The sequence below is a fragment of the Panthera onca genome, chromosome B4, assembly GCF_046562875.1.
Source record: "Panthera onca isolate mPanOnc1 chromosome B4, mPanOnc1 haplotype 2, whole genome shotgun sequence".
NCBI classification, from domain to species: domain Eukaryota; kingdom Metazoa; phylum Chordata; class Mammalia; order Carnivora; family Felidae; genus Panthera; species Panthera onca.
In genome coordinates, this window is record NC_138345.1 from 43,411,468 (window position 1) to 43,436,517 (window position 25,050).

The 25,050-nt window shown below is 42.7% G+C and overlaps 1 protein-coding gene across 1 annotated transcript; it reads left to right on the forward strand.

The window, feature by feature from the left end:
* The first annotated feature begins 364 nt into the window (after window positions 1-364).
* On the forward strand, window positions 365-22,302 carry LOC145715609 (uncharacterized). Its single transcript, XM_081796103.1, has 4 exons — window positions 365-6,715; window positions 12,538-12,636; window positions 13,443-13,605; window positions 18,619-22,302. Exons 1-2 carry the CDS (start codon window positions 6,333-6,335, stop codon window positions 12,599-12,601), a joined length of 447 nt encoding a protein of 148 aa, XP_081652229.1. The 5' UTR covers window positions 365-6,332; the 3' UTR covers window positions 12,602-12,636; window positions 13,443-13,605; window positions 18,619-22,302.
* The last annotated feature ends 2,748 nt before the right edge of the window (window positions 22,303-25,050 follow it).

The following is a 25,050-nucleotide window of genomic DNA, read 5'->3' on the forward strand; positions in this document are numbered from 1 at the left end:
AGCAGTGTCCTGCACAAATTGGGTAAGCCAGGCGCTCACTTGGTCTTCCTTTTTTTCTCATGGGAGGAATACCAGCTTTCTTTTTTTTCTCTAAAGTGTGCCACCTTCTGGGAGGAATAATGCTTGCAAAGTTCCTCCCACCCACTCCAAGGCATCCAAACTCTTCTGGGTTGTTTTTTGTTTTTTCGCGCTGGAACTTTTCCTCCATAAACCTGAACTTTCACGAAGGCACTCTTGTCTGTAAATATCTGCCCAAGTCTGTGTTTTCCAGGCACCACGACCAAAAGGGATTGGATCTGGTTCACAGGATCCTGCTGGTACCACTGGGGTCTATCTGCCTATTATCCAGTTCACAGGTGAGTAAGGCTTCTCCTAAATCCCTTGGCATGTGGTGCTAGATAACACAGGCTCCCACGGAAGCACTTTCGTTCCTGGATAGATGCCCAATTTTAGATGTTGAGAGAGGGCAAATGAGGAATGTCTTACGCTGCTATGATGTTGCTCCGTAACTTTTATGATTTAAATTGATTTTCTTAATTTCATATTTGTTGGCTGACCAAAAGTCTATCACACGAATTTCTACCTTTGCCAGAAGAAGAATTTAGCCACATTTACTATATATATATAAATATATATAATATATATATATATTTAGGTCATGATAATTTCAATTGTAGCTCAGCCTTAGTTCTTACTTCATCATACATAGTGTTAATATTAGTTATACAGCACCTACTTTAAACTTCATATTAAATACAATCATTAACCCCAGTGAACAATTTGCACTTCTAGTCATTTCATACGATGTCTTTATCCTTTCTGAGATCCTTAGTTTTAATCATCCGTTAGTTGGCTGGGCTTATTCATCAAGTTGTTTATTTTTAGAACGATATATGTTATATTTATCATATTCAATAAGTTCTTAATGTTAAGTTTTGGTTTTAATTTGCATGACAACTCAATGGATATAAGAACTTGCCTCTTTCGCTGTTTTTCTCAGACAGTGTAGACATTATTCTTCTATTTCCCGCCATTGATGGGCCTGCGGCAAAGTCTAGGGTGGGGTTCACATTCTGCATTGTAAGCAACAGACTTTTTCTTTGTACCGAAAAATAAGAAACTTTACCCAGACTGCTTTATTTATTTATTCAATGCTCGGATTTAGTTGTCTTCTTATTTCAATGAAGTTTTCTTCTATTAATGCTTAGCCGTTTTCCATTGTGGGCTGGTCTTCAGGAACACCGATTTTATGCATGTCAGAACTGCTTACTCTTTCTTGACAACCATTTTCTCATTGCTTTGACTTGGTTCACAGAGTCACTTTGACATCATGATATCTCTAACGTAGTTTTCCTTTATGAGATATCAGAAGGCATTCTTATCTTTCTGATAAAAATATCAGAGGTATTTTTCACCTCCCTTTTCTGTGCTGACTGCCTCCAGCTCATGTTTCGTCTCTCTGTTATGTCTTTACCCTTTCCATTTTACCTGTTAGAGGAGTTCTTTTTCCAGTCTGAGTTGCCCATAATTTCTTCAAGTATGAAAAAGTATTTCTATGCAATTACCTAATTTCTCCCGAAACATGGATTCTCATACAAAGTGTTCACCTGCTTTTCTATGCTAATTTTAGTGGGGACAGCAATAAAACAAGGTGAAGAGGGTGTCTATGCATGGATCCCCTGGAACTTCTTTCTGGACATTGTTCATGTTGTATGGGGCAGCTTTTCAAGCCAGTCATTTGTTCAAAGATAGTTTTGGAAGGGATGGGTATAATAATATAGATGATCCGGAAATTTTCAATTTTATACCAGGGAAGGTATGAAACCATCAAAAGATTTTAGTGAAGAGGGAAATCATATAGACACACATTAAGAACAATGCAAGCAGAATTTGTGTGGAATAGAGAAGGAAAAAAACATATAAATAAATATGATACCATTTTGAAACAACTGATAGGGAAAAAAAATCCATTGTTTGCCTCTAAATACCTATGGAGAGCTCTTAAAATCAGCTCATTTTCCAAACTTTTTAACCACCCCCCACCATTTTCTGATGGTATTCAAATGGTCTTCACCTCCAGAACCCTGAGTGAATTCTTTTATTTTATTCCAACTAGTTATTTCATTGAGATATAGTGGACATACCCAAGTGATTTCTTTAACACTTAATGTCTCACTTATGAGAAAAGTATTTTAAGTATTAATAATAATACTATTCGAATTTGGAAACTTTGGCAGTCCATAACCTACATTTAATCCTCTCCTAACCCACTTCACATTTTCTATTTCTTGACTCCTCTTTGATGGGTTTTTTGGTTTCGTTGTTAACAAGTCACCTCCAAAATTTAGCCTCTTAAAACAACAAACATTTATTATATTGCAGTCTTTCTAGATCAAGAATCTGAGTGTCCCTCAGTGAGATGCTCTGCCTGAGAGTTTCCCAAGATGTTGGACAGGGCGATAGGCATGTCAAGGTTCAACTGGAGGACGTTCTGTTTCCAATCTCATTCACATGGCTGCTAGCTGGCTTCCGATCTTCAATGCCTTTTGGCTGTAGATATCAGTTGTTTGACATGTGGATCTCTCCATAGGGTCCTAGGAATAAAGAGGAAGAAAGTTTATGGCACAAAGAATTCAGTTTTTTGTAGCCTAATGTCAAAAGTGACATTCCATCATTTTGTTGTATTCTGTGCATTAGAAGTTAGTTACCAGGTCCAGCCCATGCTCCTACGTGCAAAATACATTCACCCTCCCAAAAGCCCCAAACATCTAATCCCACTAAAATATCAGCTCCTAGTGTGGAATCTTATCAGATAAATCAGGTTCTTAGGTGGATGTTTCTTTGGACATAGTTCTTTTTTTTTTTCTTTTTTTTTTAACGTTTATTTATTTTTGAGACAGAGAGAGACAGAGCATGAATGGGGGAGGGGCAGAGAGAGAGGGAGACACAGAACCGGAAGCAGGCTCCAGGCTCTGAGCCATCAGCCCAGAGCCCGATGCGGGGCTCAAACTCACAGACCGCGAGATCGTGACCTGAGCTGAAGTCGGCGCTTAACCGACTGAGCCACCCAGGCGCCCCATGGACATAGTTCTTTAAGTACAGTTTCTCTAGGTATACAGATCTGAGAAATTAAGGAGACAAGCTTCCCATAAACAAAATGTACACTGTCATACAAATGAGGAGAGATGGATTTTTGTCCACACTGTTTATCTTTGGGTCTTTAAGGTCTCAAAAATTTTAAGATCCTCGATCTCTTGCCAATTGTTTTCTAGAAAGGTTGTGTCAATTAAATTCCATGCTGATTAAGCATAACAGTGCCACTTCTCATTCTTAACATCCCCAAGAACTTTCCTTTCATTTCTCTAATATTTGCCAGCTTAATAGGTGAAAATGGTACTCACTTATTTGGTACTTTATTCTAGTCATTTTGTTGTCATAGGGATCATTCATTCAGACTTTTAGCTTGAATGTACCTTAGTAGAGTGTAAAGGATTAAGCCTAGTTGTGGTTCAGACCCACAGAACTGTGCCTGACTTAGGTTTCACTTAGTAGTTACAACATACTAGGTCTTTCAACTGTCAGTTTGTATAAACCCTAGAATCAAATTGTGAGGATTCATGCTCTCCCTTTCCTGTTTACTTATTTTGTTGCCTTGGACAAGATATAGTAATCTTTTCAGACCTATTTCTTAGTACGATGAGGAGATTTCTTAGTACAACCAGTACAATCGGGAGATAAGGGTGCTTTGTGGAGACTGAGACCACATGTGTAATGGGTTTAAGAAAGTTTCTGGGGGGCGCCTGGGTGGCTCGGTTGGTTGAACGTCCGACTTCAGCTCAGGTCATGATCTCACAGTTTGTGGGTTCGAGCCCCGCATCGGGCTCTGTGCTGACGGCTCGGAGCCTGGAACCTGCTTCGAATTCTGTGTCTCCCTCTCTCTCTGCCCCTTCCCCGCTCATGATCTGTCTCTCAAAAATGAATAAACGTTAAAAAAAAAATAAAAATAAAAAAAAAGAAAGTTTCTGGCTGGTGGTAGGTTCACTCCTCTGTTGGCCTAATATATGTTGCCTATGCTAAGTTACAGTCTCTACAAAAATAAACACACACACACACACACACACACACACACACACAATTATCCATAAAAGTATATATAACGTCCTTTGATCATTCAAAAAAAGTCATGGAAAAGGGTGTTATTGTTATCTTTTAAGTAATTTGTGAAGTAGGGAGGAAAGTCATTATTGTGCATATCGGATTTTTAATCTGCAAAGGCTTCTTTGCAGTTTTGCACAGGAAGCACTAAACTTTATCGCAGGGTGTAGCCCTCATCTGCACAGTCAACAACACAGTTATTGGTGCATCAAACTAAATAATGTGGATTTAGGCACTTGGCAGGTAGCTTTAACTTTCTTACTTCGGTATACAGCTATGCAAAACTCAGGTACAAGGAGGGATGCAGATTACTTACCTAACAAAGATTTCAGAGTCAGTTTCAGACTTCTTTAAAGCCCAAGAAGTTTTTCTCTTTAAAACTACACTTCTTTCTGAGCCTGGCAATGGGGAAAGAGGGAAAGAGCAACTGAATGGTTTTGAAGGTGATGGAGACAGACGTGGGAAGCGACTTTCTCACTGGGTGAGGAGTCTATAAGGAAAGTGAGTTAAGGGAGGAGGTATGGTTGGCAGTTATGGGTACTCCCCCCCTGCCTCTGGGCTATCTGGGACGTGCATAAAGGGAAATTTACTTCAAGAGTATGTGGAAAGAATTAGAGGTTTATGGAATGGCATTCGTGGTGTTAAGAACAAAACAACAGGTCCCAAATGGAGTCACTTGTGTTAAGCTCCACATTACCGAAAAGACTTAATTATAATTTCAGATTTCCCAGAAATGGCATCTTAAGCCAGGCAATCAGAAATCGCCTGATCAGTGCTAGCGAGGTTATTTGCCTGATAGACCCCTGCGATCCCCTAAAGGAAGGTAACTTTGTGAAGATCGACCTAACTTTTTTTCCTAATACAACTTCCTTGATGCTACTCCCTTCTTTTATCTTGTAGAGTCTTTCATTTTGTAAAACTCTTCAAAGCTTCCTTCCGTCTGCTAGACTGGATGCTGCTGACTCGAATCCATTTTCGTTCAAATAAACCCTCAGCATTTTAAATATGTTTCAGTTTACCTTTCAACAATGGGGTGATATCTCCAGGGAGCCGGTCATAGGAGAAGGTCGGAGTTTTAGAGGTCAGGGTATGTCCACTTACCAACCTACGTCCACATAGTAACAGATGAAAATAAGTTCCCATATGCGAACTTTCCCCTCCCTTCCCATTTTCCCCTCTTACTGACATCTTGCATTAGCGTGGTGCATTTGTTGCCAAAAAAATCCATACTTTCCATTAAGGCTGTCTCTATTTATATATTCTCTGTGTTTTGACAAATCTATAAGAACATGTCCAGCATTACAGTATCAGAATAGTTTCACTGCCCTGAAAATCCCGTGGGTTCTGCCTCTTTATCCCTCCCTTCTCTTACCCCTCAGCCTTGTGAATCACAGATCTTTTCACTGTCTCCATAGTTCTGCCTTTTCCAGGATGCCAAATTGTTGGGGTTTTATAGTATGTAGCCTTGTCAGATCGTCTTCTTTCACTTAGCAACATGCATTACAGTTTCTTTTAGGTCTTTTCTTGACCTAAGGACTGCCCCCCCCCCCCCACTCCTTATTTAAGTCCCTAGATAATATGCCATTGTTTGGATGTTCCACACTGCTTATCCATCCATCTACTGACAGACATGGTGGCTGTGGGACGGACAGACAAACAAGCTGCTACAAACAAGCTTGGGCAGGTATTTCGTGGACATCGGTTTTCAACTCCATTTTCAACTCATTTGTGAAATGCCCAGAGAATGAAACTCATTTGTGAAATGCCGAGGTCTGGATCCTAAGATAAGCATATTTAGTTTCTTAAGAAACTGCTGCCTTTCACAGTCAAGTGCTTTGTTATTATCATCACCTGCTGAAACTTCTAAAATGTATCAGAAATTAAAACAGTCCACGGAGGGGAAAAATGTTGAAACTAAGACCGATTTCCTCAGTTACTGTCTTGTTTTAATAGAAACACGTGTCATTGCTGCTCCAACTGGACAAATCTCACTGTGGACCATCGTCGGCTTTGAAATCTAATCCTCCCCCCCCCCCAAGAAAATCCAAGAAAGGGTGATGGAGACAGACTTAACCCAAAGAGGCAGAGCCCTGTCGCCATCTTTGCTAGGCCAGGCCACGCCCACGATGTAGAGTCCGGAGCAGACTTTTCCCTTGCAGTGAGTGGCCCAGCAGGGCATGGCAGGGGCCTTGGGAGGAGCTCCGTCCCCACTCAGGACAAGGGTAAAGGCGTCCCCACAGTTGTCCACCAGGACCCCAAACAGCAGGTCGAGCGGCCCAGCTGAGTGTGGCAAGGAGCCAGTGAACCGCTTTGGCTTCCTGTTTACAGGCTTGCGCGGCTCCGTTCTTCCTCTTTGTCTATTTCAAAACTCGTCGCAGCGAATAGAAACACAAAGAAGTGAAACTGAGAGTAAGAACCCGACCAGGTGGCAGTCAGGCCCCGTTCGTGGTTTGGGCGGCTGCCGGCGCCACCTGGCACGGCCCTGGACAGGCCTGTGCGGCCTAGAAGCTGGGGCGCGGAGCACAGGGCTTCTGCAGACGCCAAGGCAAGGCCTGCCGAGGTGGGCAGCCCTAAGACTCCTCCGTCCCCACTTTTCCTCTTTCTCCGGAGTTCCCAGAGAGTGAAGGAGGAACCAGCATCGGGAGCCACCCGGGTTTCGCCCAGGGTGTGACCTCGGAGGGCCTTCCTAGCCTGGTGAACATGCCTTGGCCAGGCCACTTGAAAAAATACGACCTAAGACCCCCACCCCAGACGTCCTGAGCCCCTGACCTATTCTGTTCATCAGAGTTTGCAGAACTTAGGGGCGGGGTGGGGGGGGGGGCAAGTAACGGAGTCCCTGGGACAGACCCCATGGGCTGAGGCTTCAGGACTTTTGGAAAGGCTGCAGGGGGAAACAAGTGTTTAGTGTTCCAGTTCAGGGTCCCTGCCCTTCTTATTTCTCAATATCGTCCTCCCCCCACTCGTCCCCAACTCCTTGGCCTTCCTGGGTGGAAAATCTGTGAAAGCTGCTCAAGAAGCGTTGGTATTTTAAGTGGAAGGTAGAGATCCACTTGGAATTGGTCCCTGTCTCCTTTTCCACGAACACAAATACCCTAACTTTTGGGGGGAGACTTGTTTTTAAAGTGGGTCTTGGGGTGCCTGGGTGGCTCAGTAGGTTAAGCGTCCGACTTCGGCTCAGGTCATGATCTCACGGTCCCTGAGTTCAAGCCCCGCATGGGGCTCTGTGCTGACAGCTCAGAGCCTGGAGCCTGCTTCAGATTCTGTGTCTCCCTCTCTCTCTGACCCTCCCCCGTTCATGCTCTGTGTCTCTCTGTCTCAAAAATAAATAAACATTAAAAAAAATAATAATAAAAATAAAGTGGGTCTGGGTGTCCTCAAGCCCCTGGTGGCAGAGCAGGGGTGTGTTAAAAAAAAAAAAGTTCCTTTATCAGGCAGCTTATCTGTGCCACTGTTTTCCTAACGTATTGCTCTTGGCTTTGCCATGGTTTTCAGGGTACGATATAATCATGACCTTTTGAGATATCCTTCTCTTGACTAGACACCACCCACCTTGCCTGGCTCATTCTGGAAAACCTGTCCAGCCCTCTCTTGCAGAGGTCAAAGGTGCTTGCTCCCCTCCTCTCCCCGCCCCCCTCAGAGTATGCAAAACTTTCCTTTCTCAAGCCACAACAGTAAACATTCTACAAATATTTGGTGATTGGATAAGAAATGACCAGTTGCAACTTGTTTTTAAATCCTTTTTAGCGACTCTGTGCCTTTTGATTGGAGAATTAAAGTAATTACTGATAAGTAAGGGCTTGCTAACACCGTCCTGTTGTTTTCTGACTGTTTTTGGAGTTCTGTGTTCCTTTCTTTGTCTTTTGTTGGCTTTCTTTGTAGGTGATTGATTTTCTCTAGGGGTATGCAGTGGATTTGGTCTGTTTATGCTTGATGAATTTACCATGGGTTTGGGTCTGTGGTTACCATGAAGGTTACATAACATGTGTTGCATATAAAACAGAGCATTTTATGCTGAAAACTTGGCTCGCTCACAAAAACTTTACCCTTTTACTTACCCCTCAATGATTTGTGTTCTCAGTGTCCTAATTTATTTCTTTTTATGATGTGGGTCCATGAAAACAGTCTCGTAACTATAGTTATTTCTTAACAGTTTTGCCCATTAAGCCTTTACGCTAAAGCCATGGTTACATAGCACCATAGTACAGTATTTGAATATTCTGAACTTGACTATATATATTTACTGTATATGTCTTTACCAGGATGTTTTACAATTTCATGTTTTCTTGTTACTAATTAGCATCCTTTTGTTTCATCCCGAGGAACTCTTTTTTCAGCATTTCTTGTGAGGTAGGTCCAGTGGTGGTGAACACCACCAGTTTATGATGGTTTGGGAAAGTCTTTATCTCTCCTTTATTCCTGAAAGACAAATTTGCCCTGTAGAGTAATTTTGGTTTGCAGGTTTTTTCTTTTGCTCTTTAAATATGTCATCGCAGTCTCTCTTGGCTCGCAAGGCGTTTGATGAGAAATCTAATAACGTTATGGGGGTTACTTTATTTGTGAAAAACTCATTTTCTCTTGCTCCTTTAAAGATTCTCTCTTTGTGATTTTATACCGTTTTGTTATTTTGTGGTTTGGAGAAGATTGTTTTAGGTTGAAAGTGTGGGGTGACTTAATTGCTTCGTGAACTTGGATATCTAAGTTCCTCCCCATATTTGGGAAGTTCTCAGATGTTCTTTCTTTAAACAAACTTTCTGGGGTGCCTGGGTGGCTCAGTCGGTTAAGCGTCCGACTTCGGCTCAGGTCATGATCTCACGGTCCGTGAGTTCGAGCCCCGCATCAGGCTCTGTGCTGATAGCTCAGAGCCTGGAGCCTGCTTCCGATTCTGTGTCTCCCTCTCTCTCTGCCCCTCCCCTGTTCATGCTCTGTCTCTCTCTGTGTCAAAAATAAATAAACATTAAAAAAAATTAAAAAAATAAAAATTAAAAAAAAATAAACAAACTTTCTGTTCCTTTTGCCCACTCTTCTCCTTTGGAGGGTCCAGCAATGCACAGATTATTTCTTTGCATGATATCCTATAATTCATATAGGCTTTCTTCACTCTTTTTTTCATTATTTTTCATTTTGCTTCTCTGGCCATATGATTTTAATAGACCTGTATTGTAGTTCACTACTCCTGCTTGTTGCAGTCTCCTGTTGAAGCTCTCTTTGAGTTCTTTAGCGCAGGCATTGCAGTCTTGGACTCTAGAATTTCTGCTTGACTTATTATAATGTTTTCTGTTCCTTTGTTGAACATCTCGTTTTGTCTATGCATTGTTTTTTAAATTTTCTTTAGTTGTCTATCTGTGTTTTCTTAGAGTTCACTGGATTTCTTTAGGAGGATTCTTCTGAATTCTTCATCAGACAGTCCATAGATCTCCATTTCTTAAGGGTCCATGGTGTCATGTTTCCTTGCTTATTCATGATTACTGTGGCCTTGTATTGGTGTCTGTACATTTGAGGATATAGGCACCTCTCCAGTCTTCACAAACTAGTATTGGAAGGCCAGCCTTTCACTACTCAGCTTGTCCAGAGATTCAGGTGGGCAGTCTAGTGTTATCCAGGGGTGGGCTTGCTATTGGAGTCCTTGGGTGACCTGATGCTGAAAATGGTTGTATCTCTGGACCAGCTGTATTCACCCTGATGTTGAGCCCTAGTGGGACCTTGGGTTCATAGGTGTTGCTCCCATGGAGCTAGGGTTTGTGGGTATTGATTGGGAGCCTGAGTTCATAGGAGTCACCCAGAGCCATGGGAGCCAGCTGGAGCTACCTGGGGCCATAGGGGCCTGATAGGTGATGGAGTGGATCAGGGGCCCGAACTCATGAGAACAGTAAAAGATACCTGGAGTTATGGGGGCTCCCTGTGGCCACTGAGCCACTAGGGGCTACTGGAGCTAGCTGGCATAAAGGTGGGCCAGGAGCCTCATTTCCCAGGGGCCCTCTGTGAGGCCGGGGCCAGTGAAGCTGCCTAGAGCGTGTAGCCTGCCTGGGGTCACTGGAACTGGAAGGTTCCAGAGTGAACCAGGGTCTGTTCTCATGGGAGCGTCGTAGAACCTGGTGCCATGGGAGTTGCCTAGGGCCTAGGGCTTCCCTGCCTGAGTCAAGGATTCCACGTGGGGCTGCTGGAGCCACATGGGGCTGCTGGGGCTGCCAGATTCCTGGATGCAATGAAGGCCTAGATTCTTGGGAGCCTGCAGGGAACCTTGCCTTGGCAGCTGCCTGGAGCCATGGATGGTGTCTGGGACCTCTGGATCAGGCAGGTGCTGGATGAGCTGGTTTCATGATTCCTGGGAGCCTGCAGGGGAGTCACAGGAGTGGCTTTGGGGCCATTGGAGACAGCAGGTGCCTGGATGAAATGACGCCTGGGTTTCCGGGACCCTGCCCGGATCCTGGTCACTGGAGCTGGCTGGCACTGGTGGGGGGGAGGCCCTAGGTTAGTGGGAACCTGCAGGGAGCCACTTAGACCTTCTGTGACTCAAGCTGCCATGGTTCAGTTTGAAACCCTGGAAGAACTGGTAAAAAATGTTTTTGGATCATTCTGTTTGTTGAATACTTCGCCCTCTGAGAGGGGTAGACTGCATAGGATTAAAGCTGAAGGATAAGGAAGAACCCTATTCCAGCAGACTTGGGAGCCTGGGTGCATATTAGTACCTAATATTTATTGTATTCTGTTCCTGGAACCCTGTGAGATATTTTAGATCAACTCTTTCATGTAATCTGCATAATTAGCCTACAAGACTAGCTCTGTCTCTCCCACTGTATGAAGAAGTATGGTGATCGTAAAGTTTGTCATCTAAATATCATCTTAATCATCTTCATTTAAGAAGTGAAAATGACCAGAGGGTTCTGTAGCACAACAGGCATAAACTGGGACTTCCCTGAGCTGGGATTTTTGGTCAGTTTCACAAAAGTAAGCTGGAATCAGAGACATTGAATGAGTTAAGCTCGAAATTGGGAAGTCAAACCCCAAAGTCCGTGCTTCTCCTTATTACCATGCTACCACCCACAAAGAGAGAAGGCTGTAGAGAAGAGAGGCCCAAGAGCAATGTGACAGAAAGATAACACATGTACTTACTTCCTGTAAGTAGAATTTCCTTTTAGAATAGAATTTCCTGTAAAGATAAAAAGCCCTTCTGACCTTCAGATAGGCCTTAGCAGAGAATCATCCCATCACACTTGGAAATGTACAGACAACACTGAATATAGCGTCTGGTATATTTTGAGCTTTCTTTTCTTTCTACTGGGATTATGTATGGCTCACACATGGACATTGTATTTATGGGAAAAATTTAACCTCATGGAACACGTATTGCACAATGGGATAAGATATATAAATTCTTTTTGCGTTCTTCCATTTATTAAATTATTTTGATAACCAATGAGAGAAATTACAAACTGGCCTGCGACTGGCCTTTAAAAAGTGTTAACACGTTCAAAATTCTCTCATTGTCCATTACAATTATATAGGAAAATTTGAAAAGTGCTGAAACTCTTTACTTTGTTCTCTGTATGTTAAAAACTTAGAAACACTGAAAAGTGCTTTTTGCACTTTAATTCTTGGTGTTTATGTCTTAAATTACAGGGTGCTAAATAAATATTATACCTATAAACCAATAGCACTCTTTATTTTACCCTTTCTTGGCTTTAAAATTCTGCTTTTATCCCAGATTAAATCACAAAGAGTTAATTTCTCGAACGCTTTAAGCACTCAGCACCCAATGTCAAGGCTGTTTCTATACTATTGAGTTTTAAAAAACAAAATGTTAAAAATCCTTACAGCGTTAGCTACACGGGACTGATGAATCCCCAAATGAACAAATAAGAATTGACACTGCAATTTTCCCTTATTCCATTTCTCCTCCTTTGTTGGTGTATCTGTCAATTTCTTCTTGTAATTCCATGAAATTTTTATTATATATCCTTTAAGGCTATGTTATTAGCTGCATGCAAATACATTTCATTCAGGGATTAAATCTTTTTTTCCAGTGAGTAGTAACTTTATTTCACCCTGAATATGATGCTTTTTGCCATCCAATCTGTTATAGCTTAGGGTTTCCAAGAGGCACGAACTCCCATCTAGTTCACGTCTGTATCCTCAGAGACTAGCAATGTGTCTCAAATATAGCACATGTTCGAGACTGGTCTGTGGACATGCCTTCATTATTATAAGACTCTTCCTGTGAACTTTTTGACGAAGACGGGTAAATTTCTCCAGATGTCTGGAGAGTAAAAAACAGAACAAAGCAAAAAACCCCAAGACTTTACGTTGATAAACTGTGTGTGACTGACTCACAGATGAAATTTGAGTCAAAGCGTGGCCCTAACCTGGTGTTCTTTCACAAACTAGGTTCCGAGGCATATATCTAAAGCGTGGATTCCATTTCTCAACCGGCTGTGACCTTGATCCATGACCAAGCCCCTTGAGCAGAATGTTTTCATATGAACAGTAAGTATAAGAAGAGCAGTTTCACTGCCTAGGGACAAGGTTCAAATGAGATAACATGAAAGTCTTTGCCAGCATGTGAAGCTCATAGTAAATGTTAAAATGTGTTGTTCTTCCATTATAGCTCTATGGAAATAAAAATAAAATACCAGCAATAGTTCTGCTACCAGCGTGGGGAATTCAAAGTGATGTTAAGTTCACCGTCCGTCTTCTGCTCCTCCCAGCAGGAAGTCAGTGAGCTGTTTAAGTCAATTGCTGATACTTCTGTGGAAATCATGATTAGTTCAATTAATCATTCAAAGTGCACGTGTGAAACATGTCCTTATAAGAACAAGCTTGCAAAAGTACACGGTTTATAACAGAAAAAGTCTAGGTAATTTGGGACTTACCCAGTTTCCTAATTTAAATACATTCTGATTCATTCTTCATATTGTGACCAGAGAGATCATTTTAATACAGATAGGATCAGGTCACATTCTTGCATAAAATCTTTCTATAATTCCTCCTCTGCTCTCAGTGTGCAACCCAAACTCCTAACAGTAGCTAAGGCCACATGATAGAGTTATGTCACTGTTTCCTTTCCATCTCTAAAATGCCTGTGCCCCATCTCCCTGACCTTGTTACCAAAAAATAAATAAATAAAAGAAATCGTACCCTAAATACATTTCCGGCCACTGGATACCTCCGGACTGGTGGAAGCGTTCCAGAATGTGCAGTAGTCAAGCCAGAGCTCCGTGGTGTTCACGTCCACTGGAAATGATAGCAGGAGTTGCCCACTTACGCACGGTCTCTTTATTCTGTGGTTTCAGAGACCCTTGGTAAACTGTGGTCTGGAAGTAGACGATTGTCCTGACATAACATCGGAAGGTCAGCAGTAGCCTAACACTACATCTCCCTGCCTGCCTACATCATTCACCTCAGTTCATCTCATCACATAGGCATTTTATCGTCTCAACCATCGCACGAGGAAGGGTGAGTATAAGAAAAGCAGATCAATTGAAAGAGAGACCGCATCAGCGTAACTTTTATTACAGCGTGTTGTTCCAGTTGTTCTCTTTTCTTATTGTTATTGCTTATCTCTTGCTGTGCATAGTTTATAAGTTAACCTCTGTCGTAGGGGTGTGTGTGTGTGTGTGTGTGTGCGCGCCCAGTACTATCTGCAGTTGCAGGCATCCACTGGGGATCTTAGAACGTGTTCCCTGTGGATACAGGGGGACTGCTGCATTGCTTTTTTAGCAACTTGAGAAGCATTCAGGGCGCAGCCGTCTAGGAGTAATTGGGATTATAGTCGCGTCAGCAGCTGGGGTTCCATAGACCTGAATTCTGGCGTAGACGATGGAGAGAGACTGAAGGAGTGGATCAACTGGGGGTGTGGTTTATGTGTAGAGAGCTGCAACCACAGAGGAGTTTTGTCAACTCATCCTTAGTCTTCATTTAATCATGGCCTTTCGCGGAGATACTTTCTGAGTTTCTCGACATGCTTGTGTTCCCAAAGCTGTTACTTCCCCAACAGAAACCTCATTACACTGTTTCTGTTACTTATCCAGTTTTCTTATTTCCCAATAACAGTATTGCAGCATGCAAGGAGAAGTCACAGTGACTTCTTGCTTATGTTCTCATTGCTTTGTGAGGTCCCTGACAGTAGTAATTCAATTAAGTTAATTAATATTTTGGGGTATGTATTGTGGTTTCCTTCAGTTTCGTGATCACAATAAAAAGGGAAAGGATTACATTTTTTCCTAAATATTTATTTATTTATTTAAATCCAAGTTAGTTAACATATAGTGTAATAATGATTTTGGGGATAGAATTTGGTGATTTATCACTTACACAGAACACCCAGTGCTCATCCCAACAAGTGCCCTCCTTCATGCCCATCACTCATTTAGCCCATCCCCCCCCCAACACCTCCAGCAACCCTTAGCTTGTTCTCTGTATTTAAGAGTCTCTTATGGTTTGTCTCCTTCTCTGTTTTTATCTTATTTTTCCTTCCCTTCTCCTATGTTCATCTGTTTTGTTTCTTAAATTCCACATGTGAGTGAAATAATATGATATTTGTTTTTCTCTGCCTAACTTACTTCACTTAGCATCGTCAATCCTAATTTCATCCACGTTGTTGCAAATGTTAAGATTTCATTCTTTTTGATTGCCAAGTAATATTCCATTGTGTATATATACCACTTCTTTATCCATTCATCAGTCGATGGACATTTGGGCTCTTTACATAATTTGGCTATTGTTGATTGCACTGCTATAAACGTTGGGGTGCATGTTCTCCTTCAAATCAGCAGTTTTGTATCCTTCGGATAAATACCCAGTAATGCAATTGCTGGGTCATAGGGTAGTTCTATTTTTAATTTTTTGAGGAACCTCCATATTGTTTTCCAGAGTGGCTGCACCAGCTTGCACTTCCACCAGCTGTGTAAAAGGGTTCCACTTTCTCCACATGCTCACCAACATACGCTGTTCATTTTAGCCATTCTGACAGATATGAGGTGGTATCTCATGGTGGTTTTGACTAGTATTTCCCTGATGATGAGTGATGTTGAGCATCTTTTCATGTGTCCATTAGCCATCCGGATGTCTTCTTTGGAAAAGTGTCTATTTATGTCTTTTGCCCATTTCTTCGCTGGATTATTTGTTTTTTGGGTGTTGAGTTTGACAAGTCCTTTATAGATTTTGGATACTAACGCTTTATCACATATGTCATTTGCAAATATCTTCTCCCATTTCGTCGGTTGCCTTTTAATTGTGCTGATTGTTTGCTGTGCAGAAGCTTTTAATCTTGATGAAGTCCCATAGTTCATTTTTGCTTTAGTTTCTCTTTCCTCTGGAGATACGTCAAGTAAGAAGTTGCTATGGCTGAGATCAAAGAAGTTGTTGCCTATTTTCTTCTCTAGGATTTTGATGGCTTCCCCTCTTACATTTAGGTATTTCATCCATTTTGAGTTTATTTTTATGTATGGTGTAAGAAAGTGCTCCAGATTCATTCTTCTGCATGTCACTGTCCAGTTTACCCAACACCATTTGCTAAAGAGACTGCCTCTTTTCCATTGGGTATTCTTTCTTGCTTTGTCAAAGATTAGTTAGCCATATGTATGTGGGTCTGTTTCTGGGTTTTCTCTTCTGTTCCCTTGATCTATTCTATGCGTCTGTTTCTGTGTCAGTACCATACTGCCTTGATGATTACAGCTTTTTCATATAGATTGAAGTCTGGAATTGTGATGCCTCCCACTTTGGTTTTCTTTTTCAACATTACTTTAGCTATTTGGGGTCTTTTCTGGTTCCATACAAATTTTAGGATTGTTTGTTCTAGCTCTGTGAAGAATGCTGGTGTTCTTTGGTAGGGATTGCATTGAATATGTAGATTGCTTTGGGTCGAATCAACATTTCAACAATATTTGTTTTTCCAAACCCATGAGAATAGAATGTTTTTCCATTTTTCTGTGTCTTCTTCAATTCCATTCATAAGCTTTCTATAGTTTTCAGTGCATAGATATTTCACCTCTTTGGTTAGGCTTATTCCTAGGTATCTTATGGTTTTTGGTTCATTTATAAATGGGATCGATTCCTTGATTTCTCTTTCTGCTGCTTCATTATTGGTGTATTGAAATGCAATAGATTTTTGTGTGTTGATTTTATATCCTGTGACTTTTAAAAGATTAAAAACAAAACAAAAAAAATCAAAGGAAGCTAGATTTTAGGTGTGTTTCAGTGTCCTTGTTGAAAGAAGCTTGATAGAGAAAAAAAGGGAAAGGAAAGAAAAAATTAAAAAATTAAAAAAAATGTATAATACAATAGAATATAAAATGAAATCGGATAAAACTTTTTAAAAAAGTAAAAAATAAAATAAAAGGAAATACACTTTTCTCTTTCTGTGTCCAAGAGAAAGAAAGAAGGAAAGAAAAAAAGAAAACAATTTAAGCAAAAACAGAAGCAAAGAGAATGAACGAATAAATGAACCAGCAAACAGAATGAAACCCAAATGAAGTTACATCCTGTTTCCCCTAGAACTGAAACTATGAAGCATTCTATAGTCCATACGCTAAGCAGGTGGAGGGACTGTGCTGGTCTTCTGGGGGATGTGCTTGGATTAATGGTATAATGGCTTGGTATAATAGCTCCTTTCTCCACTAAGTGTTGCTGCTTAACTTACTGCAGTGGATCTGTGTGCGTGTGAGAGGTGAAAATGGCTTCACCCAGCTCCCTAGTCTCTGGGGAAGGAACTTCTTGCTCTCACTGATCTGCATTCAAGCACCTCCCCTTTGGCTCAGGCCTCCGTCTACTCCCCACCTCTACCCTGTCCATGTCCAAGCTGTTTGCCTGTCAGGTGGCAGTTCACTCCAGAGCTTTATCTCAGATGGGGTTGTGTTCCAAACCCCACACTTCAGAGATCCCCGTGGCTTGGACCCCCACTGACTCTCTGGGGGAGGGTCTCGCCGAACAATGGCTTGCCCCAGAAAATGTTCTTATGATCACGTAGTAGCAGAGGTTCAGAGATACCAAGTCACAACCCACAGCCCAATGCCAGGTTTCACCGCACTCTGGTTTCTTTGTCCCAATACCAGCAAATGTGGCTGCTTTCCAGGGTCCGCTGGGACCTTTGACTGTAGGGGGGCAAAGGCCCTCCAAGCAGGGGAACCGCTTCTCTCCGGCATACAGACCCCTCAGACCCCACTGCTTGCTCCTGGGAATTCACCCTAGTTCCTCACCAGAGCACCGCCAGTCACTAACCTCTGAAACTTCAGACTCTGCACTCCACTGTTTATAGAATCCTGGTGGTATTGAATCCCTCTCCTTTCTCCCCATCGATGATTTTGGGGAAAAGTTTTCTTATTTAGTCCCTTGCGAGCATTTTCACTCTTTCTCTCCAGCTACTTTCAGGGGGAGTACTTTTCTTGCGCAATCCCAGTGTGCCACAATTCCCCCCTTTCTCTTTCTCTCTGTCCTCTCCCTGTGAAAGTGGCTCCCTACTTTTTGTGGCTTTTCTCTCCCCCAGTTCACCTCTCTACACCAGGTACCTGCTGAGTTCTGTGGCTCAAGTTATACAGATTGTTGCGTTAATCCTCAGATCAATTTCCTAGGTGTTGAGAATGGTTTGGTACTGATCTAGCTGCGTTTCAGGGACAAAGACAAGCTCAGCGTCTCCAAGCTGCTCTGCCATATTAACTCACCATCCGTTTATTTTTCAGAGAGAGAGAGAGTGGGGAGGAGGAGCAGAGAGAGAGAGAGAGAGAGAGAAAGAATCCCAACCAAGCTCCACGGTGTCACGAACCGTGAGATCACAATCGAAGCCCAAACCAAGAGTCGGACACTGAGCCACTAGGCACCCCAGAAAATCAGATTCTTTCAGCATTCCCGTTAGGTCTAAGATTGGACTTCTGTGTCTCTCAGAATACAATGTAATAACCAGAGAGACCACTGAGACCTCAAGAGCAGGGATAACCACAGAATAGGTGGAGAGCAAGACGTGGGAAGACACAAAGTAATAAAAATGGAAAAGGAGAGAAAGACAAAGGAAGTGAGCTTGGATAAGATTTATCACAACAGGAACTCAGATAGAAAATGTGGATGGGGCCATAACTTCTGTTAGGACAAGCTGGGCTAGCATTATCTGTCCATGATCCCCGTCTGAAAATCACACCAGGGATAGGCAGTCGAGAATTTTTAAAGATGGTGAGATGGAAGGGAGCTGGTTTGGGATCCTAGAACTGGAGAACTAACACAGTGGCAGGGCACCTTGTATGCCCTTTCCACTGTACCTAAAAGAAGTCAACTACAGCTTGGTATTTCCTGACTCCCAACCTAACAATAAAAGACAACCCAAGTAGATTCTTCTCTTGCACTGATTGATGGCTTCCCACTAACACTACCAGGCAAGTCCAGTAGGGCTAGTGAAAGGGATCTACTGGGATCCCCACTGTCAGTAAGCAGCTGAAGAAAGCACTCACCCTTCCAGACCTGAGACTCTCCTCTCCCATGCAGAGACACCACAAGGCCAGGAACGCCAGCAGGGGTGAACACACCCTAATGAGCACACTGTCCAGGCAGTTTTCTTCATTTCTGTGGCTGAAGGCTCCCTTCTTCCAGCTGGATGCACCAGGCTGGGCGGGTTGAGAACGCTCCTTCAGCCCCCCTCCTGCAGCACCAGGAGAGACCACGGGAGCCCCTGTGGTACCAGATAAACCAAGACCAAAACAACCCTGACTCTGAAAATTGTCACTGGAACCACAGAACTCAAAAGTGGGCCAGAGTGTGCATGCTACATCTAAAGAAGCTGACTCCCTACTAAAATAAGGACGTATAGCTCCCAGAGTCTCCAAACGTAATGGTCAAAATAGAGAATCATGTTTCTTAGTATTGACCCAAAGAAGCTGGAATCTTACATCCGCATAAAAACCTGCACAAGGATGTCAGCAGCCTTATTCATAATTGCCAAAATTGGGAAGCAATCAAGATGTCCTTCAGTGGCTGAGTGGTTAAACAAACTACGGAACATTCAGACAAGGCAGCATTATTCACAGCTATGAAGAAATAAGCTATCAGTGCATGAAAATACTTGGAGGAAACTTAAGTGCGCATTACTAAGTGAAAGAAATCAACTTGAAAAAGTTTATGATCCCAACTATACGACTTTCTGGAAAAAGCAAAACCATGGAGACAATAAAAAGGTCAGTGGTTATGGTAGTGGGGGGCTAGAAGGTGATAAATTAGCAGAGCAAAGAGGTGTGCCCTATTATTGTGGTTGAGATGTGTTTGCCTTCAGTCTAGTTGTCTACAATGGCTCTCTTGGCCTGTTATAGGCAAGGTTTGGTCTCCATGATGTTAAAGGGCCAGTCTTAGGCCACCTTGGGCTTGAGTTGGGTCAGACCAGATAGACGCCCGGTCTCAGCCCACTGCTGGGGCTAGAGTCATACTTACGTGTGTGGTTATCTTACCCTCTCCCCAGGACAAGTCACTGTGGAGTGGTGCTGGCCATTGTTGGGGATGAGACCTGCATCCACTTTAGAGGGACTCTGCTGAATGAGGATGGTTGGAGGGTGTAGTCTGCAGGAGAATGTGGGGGCAGGGTGCACCGTTAGCAAAGCTAGGTGGAGAGTCTTTGGGCTGATTCCCACAGGTGTCCATGTATCTAGGCTAGTGGGCCGAGGAGAGAGATGGCACCAGCCAGATGGCACTTCTTAGAGAAGTGTCCCAAAGATATCTGCCCCTCCTGTACATGCTCTGAGGCCAGGAAATAAGTCTACCTTACTGCATACCCCATATGCTATGCTTTTCAAAACTGCTGGTCTTATGCTCTATCTGTATAGATGGGGTTGTTTCTTATGCTTTTTTTTTTTTAAAGAGTTGGAACTCAGTTTCCCTGTCACCCTCAAGCTCCCTCAGAACCAAACCTACTAACTGTTAGAGTTTCCGGTGTTAAGCCCTGCTGATTATAAAAATGTGTGAAGTTAAGCCCCTGTGATTTTCTTTTTTTTTTTTTTTTAAATTTTTTTTAACGTTTATTTTTGAGACAGAGAGAGACAGAGCATGAACAGGGGAGGGGCAGAGAGAGAGGGAGACACAGAATCCGAAGCAGGCTCCAGGCTCTGAGCTGTCAGCACAGAGCCCGATGCGGGGCTCGAACTCACGGACCGCGAGATCATGACCTGAGCCGAAGTCGGACGCTTAACCGACTGAGCCACCCAGGCGCCCCAGCCCTTGTGATTTTCAAAGGCAGACATGATGGGGATTCATCTTCTCAGTGCAAGTCCCCCTTGTCTGGTGTCCCCGGCGTGGGTCTCTTCCTCTCCCTTCTCCATGCCTATGGTGTACCTCCCTATTGCGATGAGCCTTGCAGGTTAGTTTGGTTCCCAGCCTGTCTCCAGGCCATCTTTCCAGTTTTGATGTGGCCTCCTCTCTATGATTAAGAGTGGAGAGGGGCGCCTGGGTAGCTCAGTCAGTTGTGCATCCAACTTCTGCTCAGGTCATGATCTTGCAGTCCGTGAGTTCGAGCCCCATGTCAGACTTTGTGCTGACAGCTCAGAGCCTGGAGCCTGCTTCAGATTCTGTGTCTCCCTCTCTCTCTGTCCTTCCCCTGCTCGCATTCTGTCTCTTTCTCTCTCTCTCTCAAAAATAAATAAACATAAAAAAATTAAAAAGAGTCTGTTCAGCAAGTTTGGGATCATTTTCTAGGTGAGCTACACTAATGTGTGTGTTATTTAGGTGTACCAATGGGACCAGGTGAGCTCAGGATTCTCCTACTCCACCAGTCTTTCTGGAAGTCACAATATTTTCATTTTTTTTAATGTTTATTTTTTTTTTTTGAGACAGAGACAGAGCATGAGAGGGGGAGCATGAGACAGAGCATGTTTTTTGAGATAGAGCGAGAGGGAGACACAGAATCCGAAGCAGGTTCCAGGCCCTGAGCTGTCACCACAGAGCCCGACGTGGGGCTCGAACTCATAAGCTGCAAGGTCATGGCCTGAGCCTGAAGTTGGACGCTTAACTGACTGGAAGTCACAATATTTTAAACTCTGTTGCTCATTAAACCCCGGTCTTTGTTCTTAGTGACCCCCGGAAGTTTCAGGTATGCCAAGCTCCATCAGAATTAGCATCTTCTTGGCCTCATTAGCTTTCTGAGGCAGGCAAGTTAGACATTGATGGTAACATCTCAAAGCGAGCAGGCAAAGTGGTCATGTGATTTGTGTGGTCCAACTCCTTTTAATGGAAAGCTGACGGGGGGCTTGATCCCACAAACCATGAGACCGTGACCTGAGCTGAAACCAAGAATCTGAGGCTTAACCAACCGAGTCACCCAGGTGTGCCTAAAAACGTGTAATTAAAAAAAAAAAAAATGAAAGCTATATTGGACGAGACAAAAACTACGCCACCTCTTTTATGCACAAAGGGTCAGGGTCCGCTACATAATTTGCACGGTCACGTGCAAAATAAAAGCGTGGAGTGTCTTGTTTAGATATTAGTAATAAGTTGAAGGCAATGAAGGTAGCATATTAAACTGAGTATAAAGCCCCTTTGAGCATGGAGATCGGCTCCTGGACAGACTGGATGTCCATGTACCTGGTCCTGCACAGAGTCATTTTTCTCCCCAGTTACAATTCATCATTAACTGCTCATGTTCAGTGTTTTTGCTTCTTGAAGAGGGTGCTTTCTTTACTGAGCTACTTAGCAATAGTCGCTTTGTCTGGAAGGCTTCCCTCATTTTTCTCAGATTCTTTTCATGATGCACTAGGATGAAACACACCATTTCTCTTACCCTCCCCCGGCTTTTTCTAATATTTATTTTTGAGAGGGAGGTGGGAAGGGTAGAGAGAGAGGGAGACAGAGAATCCAAAGCAGGTTCCAGGCTCCGAGCCGTCGGCGCAGAGCTCGACACAGGGCTTAAACTCACAAACCATGAGATCGTGACCTGAGCTGAAGTTGGACGCTCAACTGACTGAGCCACCCAGGCGCCCCCCCCCCCCCCCCCCCCGGCCATGACTCTTACCCTTGAAGAAACATTGATGTTCAGAATATTCTAACCCAGGCATGAGCCAATCAGAGTAATCTCTGGCCAGTGGTCCACTTGGGGAAAATGGCTTTATCTGAACCCGGCAGAAAAAAGGTTGTCGGTATTCTCCAGACCAAAGCTTCAGCAGGAAGATGTTAGATACTAAAGTTCATAATGTTTCCTGAAGCAGGCATAAATTAATAGTTATTGGATACTAAGTATTAAGCTGAAGTTTATTGGACACCTTTACCTAAATCATAGATTTCGTTTTTCAGAGCAAGCCTGTCACCATATAGATCTTGCGGATGAGAGAATTTAGTTAATGTGCTGTAATAATTTGTGAAATAATGAATTACCACACATTGTGGTTTAAAAACAATATGAATTATTATCTTATAGTTATGGAGGTCAGAGTTTCAAAATGGATCTTAATAGGCAAAAGTCAGGGTGTTGGTAGAGCTCTGTTCTCTTTGGAACTCTGGGGGAGAATCGATTTCCTTGCTTTTTGCGGCTTCTAGAAGCCACTTGCATTCATTGGCTTGTGGCCTCTTGCTTCATCTTCAAAGATGGCAGCACAGCTCCTTCAAGCCTTTCTCTGGGTAACGCTGCCACCTTCCTCGAACAAAGATCCCCATGTGATTAAATTGAGCCACTCACATATTCCAGAATAATTCTCCATCTTAACAGTCTTCATTTTTTAAAAAAAAATTTTTTTTAACATTTATTTATTTTTGAGACAGAGAGAGACAGAGCATGAATGGGGGAGGGTCAGAGAGAGAGGGAGACACAGAATCCGAAACAGGCTCCAGGCTCTGAGCTGTCAACACAGAGCCTGACGCGGGGCTTGAACTCACGGACCGCGAGATCACGACCTGAACCGAAGTCAGATGCTTAACCGACTGAGCCACCCAGGCGCCCCAACAGTCTTCATTTTTAAAAAATTTTTTAATTTTTCAAAAATCTAATTATTTAAATTCAAGTTAGTTGACATATAATGTTGTATTGGTTTCAAGGGTAGAACCCAGCGGTTCATCACTTCCATATAGCACCCAGTGCTCATCCCAACAAGTGCCCTCCTTAATACCCATCACCCATTTAGGCCATTCCCCATGCACCTTCCCTCCAGCAAGTCTAGGTTTATTCTCTATAGTTAAGTCTCTTATGGTTTGCTTCCCTCTTTTTTCCCCTTCCCCTATGTTCATCTAATTTGTTTCATAAGTTCCACATATGAGTGAAACCATATGATGTTTGTCTTTCTCTGACTGGCTCATTTTGCTTAGCATAATACCTTCTAGTTCTATCCACATTGTTGCAAATGGCAAGATTTCATTCTTTTTGACCATTGAGTAATATTTCATTGTATATATGGACCACATTTCTGGATTCTTAACCACATCTTCAAAGATCTTTTTTGGTTTTTAATTTAGTTTTATTTTTTTAAATGTTTATTTATTTTTGAGAGAGAGAGAGAGAGAGAGAGAGAGAGAGAGAGAGAGAGAGACAAAGTGCCAGCAGGGGAGGGGCAGAGAAAGAGGGAGACACAGAATCTGAAACAGGCTTCAGGCTCTGAGCTGTCAGCACGGAACCCGATGTGGGGCTCGAACCCATGAACTGTGAGATCATGACCTGAGCTGCAGTCAGATGCTTAACTGACTGAGCCACCCAGGTGCCTCAACTTTCTTTATTTTAAATAAAAAATTTATTTAGAGGGAGAGAGAGTGTGAATAGGGCAGAGGGGCAGAGGGAGAGAGAGAGAGAGAGAGAGAGAGAGAGAGAGAATCTCAAGCAGGCTCCATGCTCAATATGGAGACCCATGAGGGCCACGATCCCATAGCCTTGGATCATGAGCTGAACTGAAGTCAAAAGTTGGATGCTTAATTGACTGAGCCATCCGGACACCCCTCTTAAAGACATTTTTAAATTTTTTTCCATGTAAGGTAACATATCCACAGGCTTGGAGATTAGGACGGGGAATCTTTGAGGGGCCAATATTCTGCCTACCATATACACGTAAAGTTAAACAACTACCAGGCTATAAGACTTGTGTTTGAGTTGAGAGTATTTTGCTCCAAAGGCCATGTTCTTTCACACAATCTTTTATGTTTCCTCACATTGAATACATCTGTCATCCATTCTGTTGTCAAAACCAGAAAGGCCAAGAAAAGTGGGGCAGAGGTAATGTAGGACTAAATACTTTTCATGAGGTTTTGCTCTTTCCTATAGTTTCTTATCAGTGAGCTGTTCCAACAAAACAAAATCTGTTAAAATTAATTTTACATTAGTCACTTGAGAGAGTCCCTTCTATTGAGTAGTGACGGGAACCTTGAAGGGCTTTTTCGCCACAGCCAGACGGTCACTCATCTGTGCCTTTTAAATATAGGCCTCATTTTAAAAAATCCTGTTTGGGAAAAGAAAAAAAAAATTCTTTTTTCTAAGTGAAATTTGAAATAACTGTCTGGGTACTCTGTCTTTTCACCGTGTAAAAACATGCCAGTATATCGTGTATAGGGTGACACCTGTTAGACACAGAATTTCATAAGAAGAGTGAACAGAATCCTAGGGCTTATAAGTCATGAAATTCACACAGTTTAATATAGAGCCCTTGTATTTTAGAAATGTAGTTTTTCATGTAGCTAACACATCATCAGGACTGTTTGCACTAGTTTTCCGTTTCTTTTGCTCATTAAGAGGAGCTGTTTCAGGAACAGAAACTGAGAGGGTTTTTTGTGGCTTTTTGACTAACAAGGTCAACATTTGACCTTTACTGACTATGGAGGGTCTTAGTTTCAAACTAGTTCCTCAGACAGATCATTTAATCATGGCATCTATCAGTAACTGAATGTAGACAAATGCCTTTGCCCTTAACTTGAGGAGCTCATTTAAAATAAAAGTAATAATGTCAGCCCCGTTATTTAGCGGCGCCAGTT